The 10,191-nt window shown below is 41.5% G+C and overlaps 1 protein-coding gene across 2 annotated transcripts; it reads left to right on the top strand.

Moving 5' to 3' along the window:
* The first annotated feature begins 462 nt into the window (after window positions 1-462).
* Window positions 463-10,191, top strand: LOC132873191 (uncharacterized). Of its 2 annotated transcripts, none has more exons than XM_060908533.1 (3): window positions 463-1,086; window positions 1,408-1,555; window positions 9,225-10,191. In XM_060908533.1, exons 1-3 carry the CDS (start codon window positions 696-698, stop codon window positions 9,628-9,630), a joined length of 945 nt encoding a protein of 314 aa, XP_060764516.1. In that variant the 5' UTR covers window positions 463-695; the 3' UTR covers window positions 9,631-10,191. The 2 variants fall into 2 exon arrangements, with proteins under 2 accessions (XP_060764516.1, XP_060764506.1); XM_060908523.1 differs by having other exon boundaries at window positions 463-1,095.

Below are 10,191 nucleotides of genomic sequence, written 5' to 3'. Positions count from 1 at the left end.
TTATGATATGATGTATCTTGCTTGATATTTGGAGTAGAAAGACAATATTGTGATGTCTTTATTGTGTTTTGGGGTGAATGTGACTGAAAATAAATGGTACAAACGTTCACATTTTGTTAACCATTGTTTTGGGAAATTTGATTGAATAAATGACATTTTTTGTAAGGCAACCTCGTTTTTTCCATACTCTTACCAGTCTTAGCAGCTTGTAAAAACAATGTCATTTACTGCTTTATATAAAGAAATACAATTAATATCATGTAGAATTTAGTTCAGCCTTTTGGTCCGGCCCTCCACAAAATTCTGTTTCTCATGTGGCCCCATGGAAAAAATAATTGCCCACCCCTGGTGTAACACAATAAAGCCAGGCTTTCCCCTAGTTAAATATGGCGGCTCCAAGGTCATGTGACCTGACGTCAAAAGTACCCGGATGTCCGACTTCGACTCTCCGACCCCCCCCCATCTCCCTCTCCATCCCCAACAGTTCAAACGCCCGCCAGATTTGACCGGAAGAAAGAGATTGTTTTGTTCTTTCTGATTGGTTGAGAGTAGCGGCGTCCAAGATTGGAATTCCTGCGTTTGGGGAACAGCGGCGGTGGCCTGGACACATCGTTTATATATGGAAACCTGCACATGTTCATCGTCGCTGCTCTTCAAGAATACATTTCTCTTTCGTATCGGCTTTTTTACTCAAAATGCCGCAGACAATTGACAAGCGAGACGCAGCGAAGGTACGTGAAATCGATGCTGGTATAAAAAACAAGTTTCGGTGGGATTGGTTGGATCGTAAAGTTCGGATAACTTCAGTAGATGGCGAGCATGAAGCCGTGTCCGTTACCATCGGCCACTTCATTCAGAAACTCGACGTCGCGGGAAAAGCGCTGTGTACTGTGTGTGATGATGTGGTTAACTACCGGTCAAGGGGACTGAAAGCACTGGAGAGCCACGCTGTAACCGCAAAACACCGGAAGCAGGCATTTTTACTGAAGAGCAAGTCTTCATTATCAAGTGCTTTTGAGTCGAAGCCCTCGCCCCTGGCACCCAGCACCCTGCTGCAGGACTTACAGGATGTGCATGAATTCAGCAGTAAGAATTGTGTGTTTGAAACATATAATATTGCTTATGGTGATGGTAATCTTTTTTTAAAATATATTTTATATGAATATGTTTAGTTTTTAGTTAGTCTGGTGGTGGTTATGCATTTTAGTGTAGATATGTTTTGATAAATCACCTCATTGATTTGATACACTTTCATGTAAATAACATTTACAGCTCAGACTGCAGGAAAAGTGGTTTGTAAGGCCTTATTTTTCAAAATTTTCCTGGGGGGGTATCCCTCCCCCCCGTTATACCTTTTTATCTTGTTTTCTGCTTTTTTTGATGACCACCCACTCTCATCCCTGCAAGTTGCCAGGTCGGCGGATATCCGTAGCATAGAAGGAAAGGTAAAGAACAAGTTCAGATGGTCGTGGCTGAAGGAGAAAGATGCAAACGGTGACTTTTTATCGGACTATGTGAGGAAAGTGGACAGGCCAGGATATGCATTATGCACGTGGTAAGTCATTTTTTTTTTATTCTTAATTTGTTGCACTTGAGATCCATGTTGATTTAGAAAATTGTGAATGAATTCTTATTGACTTGACTGATAATGACCGCAAATATTTATATTATTTACCAGCTTAAGGTCGGTCCGTATGGTGAAATACCGTGAGCGAGGTCTTGAAAGTACTGAGCGAGGCCCTCTGGGCCGAGGTCAGTATTCAAGGCCAAGGTCACAGTATTTCACCATACAGACCGACCTTAAGCTGGTAAATTTTATATATATTTTTTTCTTTACCAAATTCTAACAGAAAACGAGAGCACCTGAAAGGGAAAACCAAGCCGAGCCGCCATTTTGAATCCTCATTCACGGCTGTAATGCAAACGGCTTTCTCCTCGGTATACAAGTGCACTTCCATGGCAGGAAAAAAAACTACATTTTGCCACCTATGTAGTCCCCTATTTATACAAAATTGAGTCATTCAGGATTCAGCCATGTTTTTGCTCGACCAAAGTTGTACAGTATTATGACCTTTATAGAGGATTTCGACGTGACATCACAGGTCACGTGACGCCCCGGTGTCCGCAATTTTGAAGGTCAAGCTAGCTAATGTCAACAACAGTAGCTAGTATGTTACTGTAGCAATGTTTACGTTCAGTCATTTGGATGACTGTTAAAACCTTTCAGTCTCAAGTTTTTCCTTTACTGGATTTACTAGTTTACTGAGCTAGCGCGCTTGGGCAGGCTGGGAGCGAGCGCGCTAGCTCGGGCAGGCTGGGAGCGAGCGCGCTAGCTTGGGCAGGCTGGGAGCGAGCGCGCTAGCTCAGTAAACTAGTAAATCCAGTAAAGGAAAAACTTGAGACTGAAAGGTTTTAACAGTCATCCAAATGACTGAACGTAAACATTGCTACAGTAACATACTAGCTACTGTTGTTGACATTAGCTAGTGCTAACAGCTAGCTGCTAGTGCACTGCTACAACTACACCGACCCTAATAATACAGTTCTTGGTCATTGCCTGGTAACAGCAAATTTATAACGGGCCATGTCTCAACAGACTAAGAAGTTATTTCAATGACATTTAATAACATTTTTGTTTATCCTGAGGACCGAAAGTAAATGAAAATGTGAACAAACCTTAGCTGTAATAAGATGGCGACCACCGGCTCCAGGGACGACCCGCTGATGTAGGCATGTTACCCAGCCTGGTTTTTAACGACATAGGTATACAGATCATGTGGGCCGAAGTCAGGTAAAGACGAGGGCTTCGTGTACTTCCGTACGTCAGTGAGCAATCCTGGTGGAAGCAGGTAAACGTCGTTCTCTAAGCCTGCTAACCTCAATTTTTGCAAATACCTCTCCCTCTGCTCGCCCTGTAAATGCCCTACGTTGCTGGATAGTGAAGGTGTTTTCTGCATCTCGCTCCTTTTTCTTTTGTTTTTTCCCTGGTATTTCCCACACGCCTGACTGCAGGTCAGGAAGATCACCCGCGCTGCAAAGCCAGAAAAAGATAGCCTGGTAACGTGTACGGATCACGTACACCAGCATCATTGATTTTCTGGTGATATCGCTTCTTACTCGCGTCATCTACGCCAGATAAAATACTCGACAATGAGACTTCGTCATGATCAACAGTGTATCGCTACCGGTAGTCGCCATATTTGTGACCGTCAAAATGGCGCCGTCTACTTGTTGACATGGCAATGGTCACGTGGGTCGAAAACCTCTATATTGCATAAATAAAGCCATTTAATGAAACTTTGAAGAAGAGATTGTACTGGTTTAAAGTTTTTACCTAACGTAATATTATGTATTAGGATAACATGGTTCAAAATGGGCCTCATTAACTAATGAGATCAAACTGTTAGCAAGTTAGAGGTTTTTAGCTTTCTCCTGAAATGTTTTCTTTTACTACTTCTTCCTCAGGGTAGTAAAACTCGCTTTCGCTGTGAACACTGTCGTTATCGCTATCCATGCTGTAAAATTTAATGCTATTCTCCTGAGAAATATTTATTTTTTTCTTTACCAAATTCTAACAGAAAACGAGAGCGCCCGAAAGGGAAAACCGAGCCGAGCCGCCATTTTGAATCCTCATTCACAGCTGTAATGCAAACTGCTTCCTCCTCGGTATACAAGTGCACTTCCTATTTATACAAATAGGAGTCATTCAGGATTCAGCCATGTTTTTGCTCGGCGTTAGCAACATCTCATCTCCTCTAGCCGCTTTATCCTTCTACAGGGTCGCAGGCAAGCTGGAGCCTATCCCAGCTGACTACGGACGAAAGGCGGGGTACACCCTGGACAAGTCGCCAGGTCATCACAGGGCTGACACATAGACACAGACAACCATTCACATTCACACCTACGCTCAATTTAGAGTCACCAGTTAACCTAACCTGCATGTCTTTGGACTGTGGGGGAAACCGGAGCACCCGGAGGAAACCCACACGGACACGGGGAGAACATGCAAACTCCGCACAGAAAGGCACTCGCCGGCCCCGGGGCTCGAACCCAGGACCTTCTTGCTGTGAGGCGACAGCGCTAACCACTACACCACCGTGCCGCCGCGTTAGCAACAGTTAGAGGTTTTCAGCTTTCTCCTGAAATGTTTTCTTTTATTTCTTCTTCCTCAGGGTAGTAAAACTCGCTTTCGCTGTGAACACTGTCGTTATCGCTGTCCATGCTGTAAAATTAATGCTATTGTCACACATGCAAAGTCCTCACCTTTCGGCGAAATTCGCCGTTTTGGTCCCAAAATAGGTCACTTGTGTGAATCGTGTAGATCCGAAGAGATTTTTTTTTTGGGGGGGGTAGGCAGGCTACAATGCTATTGTTGCCAAACATTTCACTTACAAGGTTACAGCCAATCAAGATAAACAGTTACTAACACGCTTCTTTTCCATTGGAGTTCTGATCAGCTGGTGCACAACCCACTGCTGGTTGCCAGTCCTCGCTTACGAACATTCCACAGATTCAGACCGCAAAGTCACCTTTTTATAGAGAGATCTGGCAACCTCATCTCGCGACTGAATCTGAATACCAATGGAACAGTTTCCAGCGCGCTCGGGGGTGAATAACCATGGGCGGATCTACCGGGGTGGCATATGCCACTCTAAAAGAAAGCCTTGCCACCCCTGCTGCTACCCCAGTTGGCAGCGACGAATTCAAAGAAAAATTACGGCCAATTTGACATTTACGTGCGCGAATTTCCAATGTCCGACTGCGGCGAATGCAGCACGAGATAACGCCAGAGATTGGTTGTTTTGGAAAATTGAGAGGCGCGAAGCGAGGGAGCCAGGAGTCGCGAGGAAAGGAGACACGGGAGGAAAGGGGTAAAAGCTGATTAACTATCTATCAAAAAATGAAATTATAATGAATGAACAGTGCTAGTATAGTTGCGATGCTGATTTTGAGAGGATAAAAATCAGGTTGGAGAAGGTTATTTAGCTAACTATACATGTAAGGCAAAAAAAAAGTGTGTTTCCGGTAACCCGACCGATCGAGAATTTCCGCGTCGAAATTGCCGACCGTAAAGTTTTTATTACAAATTTCCCTCGATATTTTAGTGTAAGCAGCGTTAGTTTGTCATAATTTTTTTGTTTCAACGCATTCAAGTTGTGAAAGAAACGATAAAAAGTAAAATGTTTTGCCACTTCTATCAGCCTTCCTGGCTGTAATGCAAATTGCTTCCTCTTCAGTATACAAGTGCACTTCCATGGCAGGGAAAAACACTACATTTTGCCGCCTATGTAGTCCCCTCTTTATACAAATAGGAGTCATTCAGGATTCAGCCATGTTTTTGCTCCGTGTTTTTGCTCGACCCAAGTTCTACAGTAGGCTAGGCGAGGCCGTCTGCTTTTAATGGAAGTAGCCTAGCCTAGGACGTTAAACCATATTTTCACGTTATTTCTTGATAAGGTGTTTTCACATTATCACATGAAAATATCATGAAATTACGTGTTGTTATTACATGATAAATATATTGTAAAAACGTGATAACTCTGTTAACAATATCTTTTCACGTAATTACTTGAGTCTAAGCCAATTTTTTTTTTTTTTGAGTGTGGCAGCAATACGCTTCCGCAGATCATAACTCGAACTCTTGCGATATTTTTTTTATTCGTTTAAAGATTTAAAACACTTATTTTATTATGATGTGTGGTATAAAGGATTCTGTGCCAAAATACTATTTTGTAAGATGTTTACTTGTGTTAATTTTTTCGAACAAAATAAAACAAATTAAGAAGAAAAAAATTTCCTACCTACCGACCTTATTTTAGTATTTCATGTTACCTGAAACACACTTTTTTTTTTTTTTGGCCTAATGTTAGCTAGGTCTGACATTAGTTTTGTGTAAAGTCGGCCACAAAAGTTAATATTGATTCACCGTCTGTCAAGGAAAACATTGCTATTGGCTGAAGCTTATGATTCAAATATTGAGGATCTTAAACATGAGTTACATCAGACGAGGAGAGTACTAGACAGAAAAAAGGGGGAACAGGAGAGTCCTACCACTCTCATGGAGTTCACTGTTTTTGGACCCATACCAAGATGATGTTGTTGGTTTTTTTTGAGTTGTTCAGGTTGTGTAAAATAGCGGTTGTCTTGCCTGTGAGCAGTGCATCCTGTGAACGAAGTTTTTCATCTCTCAGGCTCATAAAGACTTATTTGCGGTTGACTATGACAGAAAAGAGACTATCAAGTTTGGCTGTACTCAGCATTGAATCAAAGCGCACAAAAGCATTAGATCTTGATAAATTTGTGAAGCGTTTTGCTGAGCAACATGGAAATCGCCGCATTCAGCTGTTGTAGGCATGACAAGTTCATGTTATGCTCACTGGTGAGCCTTTACAAAGCGTGAGGAAAAAAAACTATAAAATGTGACACTGGTGTAAATGGCTTAAATCATGCTGAACTTGAAGCAGTGTTGTTATTGTTGTTTTTTAGTGTCTGTTCTTTTGCATATACAGTATAAAACTGTCCAGAAACGGTATAGACCTCATCTGAGAATGTGTGTTCTTCGTGAACAATAAAGGCATGAGATTAAGTTTATCTGTATGAGTTTGTAAATGGCAGTCTGTGCCCTTTTGTAGTGTACATACTATTTGTCGTCAAACTGTGATTAAATTCAGTATATATACACATGTCTGTAATACGTTGCCACCCCTCAAAAATTCCTGCCCCCCTCTTGCCACCCCATAAATATTTTTCTAGATCCGCCCCTGATTTCACATAGGTGATGTCTTTAAGAAAATTGACAGACAGGGATTGGCCAGGTGTGTCCTCTGGGGTAGGTCTGTTAGATAGCACAGGCAGTAATATATACCTTTTTGTAAATAGCCCACTGTGTTGTACACAGGGGTGAAAATTAACTTCACAAAATATCAAACTTTACCGGCCACTGACAAATAAATGGTACAATTTACCGGCCACTCAACAGTAACTTATTAAGACATGTTTATGGAAAGTTATTTTGTACTGTATTAAATTCAAGATGTCACTGGTTGCAATTTTTTTTGTAACGTAGACTACGAAATGTACTTTTGCGCGCGTGCCGTGTCCCCGTGCATCCTTCTCACCTTTTTCACCCCTGACCAGTTTGCATGCCTGTATTGTCCTGAGAAATACTGGCAAAAATTTATAAGATTTTTGATAATCTTATTTAAAAAAAAAAAAAAAGATAAATGTTGACAAATTTTACTATGTTTGTTGTTGTGAATGAGCGAGTCACCAGAGGTCCGTAACTGGGGCCCGTACTGTAGGATACGGACCCGCTCGCCAGCCAATCAGAGCACAGGATTTGGACCGTGAAAAAAATAAAAGTAGTTATCAGTGAGTGTGCGTGATATTCTAAGCCGTATCGGCGTATTGAAGTGTTAATGTTAATAAAAATAAAAAGTGAACCATACACTCAATATAAGTGATTATTATAATTTATTAGTTTGCCATTTATTGGGATATAATTGGTTAGCTATATTTAGTGAGTCATTTATGAATTTGTATACCTCTAAGTATAGATGAAAGTCTTCCGGATTTACCTGGAAATTTGACAGAACTCTTGAAAATCTCTGGTTTCCCGAATGGAGAAATTTTTATTTTTCGCGTTCCTAGACACGGCGTAATACTTCACATCGTCCTTGCATGGGCGTGGCCCTTAAATAGCCCAAACATAGTTCATTGATTAAAGACAGGTGTTCTTTGTTAATGGCGCGCGTGCCGGAGCTCATTAGGCGCACGCACCCAAGGCGCGCCTTCAAGTGCACGTGCTAAGGCGCGCAGGACTGACACCGTTCTGCGCAAGCGCAACACAATTGCACTAGAAAGCATGTTCAAGCTGCCAGTGTAGCTGCAGTCTTTTTAGTTGCGAATTACAAGTATTTCCTCATAATAATAATTCACCATGTCAAAACAAGCGAAACTTTCCTCCTTCTTTTGATGTGAAAAGAGGTAAGTAATTTATTATATATATTTTTTCCATCAAAGTTGCATTTTGTGGCTTCGAAGAAGAAGAAACCTTTGTCACATGCACACTTTAAGCACAGTGAAATTCATCCTCTGCATTGAACCCATCTGAAGCAGTGAACACATATGCGCGCGTGCGCGCGCACACACCCAGAGCAGTGGGCAGCCACACCAGAGCACCCGGGAAGCAGTCAGGGGTTCGGTACCTTGCTCAAGGGCACTTCAGCCCAAAACTGCCCCACGTCAACCTAACTGCATGTCTTTGGACTGTGGGGGAAACCGGAGCACCCGGAGGAAACCCACGCAGACACAGGGAGAGCATGCAAACTCCGCACAGAAAGGCCCTCATCGGCCGCTGGGCTTGAACCTGGAACCTTCTTGCTGTGAGGCGACCATGCTAACCATTACACCACCGTTTTAGTGTGCCATTTCTAGCACACATCAAGAAAACGTGGAAGAAACCGCAATAATGGAAGAGCCGGTTTCTAAGCAACCTAAAACTAGCAATGGTAATTTTATTTTTTGTTACATAATGTACTCAGGCTGCCAGTCAGCGTGTGACACACACCTGAAAAATCCTAGCTACGCCCCTGATTTACATGAGAAATTTGGTATTCGTTGGTGTGTTTACATTCGCTCGTATTGTCTGCAAATTTAAACAATTGGCTTCAACTCGGATAAATATGAATTGGAAATGTTTAGTTCACTTTAGCTTCTGCAAACGCACAACTCTACTAAAAGATTGATAAACGAGGCTCAATGTCCCCAACACTGAAACCTGAAAGCTTTAGAAACTCTAACAGACCTTTACTTTTTAACAGCACTGTTTTGGGATTTTGCGGAGTTTACCTTCAGCTGTGAGTTTTTTCAAAGTAATGAACTGTGTAGCAGGAAAATCACCGCGTTTTCTAAATGCACTCCTGAAAATTACTCATTAACTAGGGGAATTAAATTTGATATTTTTGACATGTTAATCATTAATGTACATGAAAGAAAAAGGCTTAAAAGTTATAACTTGTTTTAGTGAAAATAAGTACTAAAATGCACTAGAATGCAGCATTTTGCGTGTTATGTTATTAAAATTTATTCGGGGGACGTTGCCCCCATCTTAGTTTGACTTTCAAAAGTTCAGGGTTTTTTTTTTTTTTTTTGCTTTGCTCCACTTTCATCTCTAAAATATTAAGTGTGAGAGAATGTATTTTTTCCATTTTTTGTTTTGACAGGTGTAATGACCTGCTTAAATATGAGTCATCTGGGAAGAAAGGCCTCCGATGCCACAGTAAGTGTAAGAAGCACATTGAAGCTCGTACACTGAAGAGAACAAACCAGACTCTTCCCGCAGTATTTCACAATGTAAATGCAATGGAGAAAGGAGCCACCAGTAGTACTAGCACAATGCCTTCTGAGAATGTTCACAGTGCTGCTTCTTGTTCAGCCAGTCAGATGACTCCAACAAAACCAGTCATTAGCTTTCTTGATCGGAAATCATACCAGGAGGCTGCTTTATTATCATTCATGGCAGAACATTCCCTACCACTGTCCATTTCTCCACATCTAATAAAGTTTGCTCAAGAGTTCTCTCGTGACACAAGAGTCACAAATGCCATTCAGACTGTGAAGATGATTTGAAAGCTCAGCACACAAACAGCCTGGGCTATTATAATAGGGAAGATATCCTCAGGGACCCTGTGGACAAAAGTGTTTGCTACCACATGCAGACAGCATCTGGCAGATATGCTAAAAAACTCAGGGAGAGGAAAGGGGGAAAGGCACTGCCAAATCCAGCCTCTCAATCCAAGACAAGACAGTCCGTTCAAAGCATAGCAAAAAACTTAAAAAAAAAAAAAAAGCCATTTGGGAAAGTGCAAGAGAAAACAAAACAGCTGTAAGGCTGTGGAACAACCGAAGAAGAAGAGGGTCTAGATTTAGTGGTGTCCGTTTCACAGCTGGTTTTCACTTACCCTAGCAGACTCTTCTTTGATTTTTGCAAAACTATGAACTTTGCAGTGCATTCCATGTCTCTCTCTCTCACATGTATACACGGTTCAAACCAGTTAAGTTTTAGTGCATTATTAATAGTTTGAAATCTTTAAAGTGGTGTGATAAGAAAATATTCTTTTTGATAAGTCTGTTGAATAAGCTCAATTTTACAAGAAAATGTGGCTGATTTTCTGTTCTGAATGAGTTTAC

This window comes from Neoarius graeffei, chromosome 2, assembly GCF_027579695.1.
Source record: "Neoarius graeffei isolate fNeoGra1 chromosome 2, fNeoGra1.pri, whole genome shotgun sequence".
Classification (NCBI taxonomy): domain Eukaryota; kingdom Metazoa; phylum Chordata; class Actinopteri; order Siluriformes; family Ariidae; genus Neoarius; species Neoarius graeffei.
Note: the sequence above shows the minus strand (reverse complement) of the source record. Positions and strands in the feature narration are given on the sequence as shown.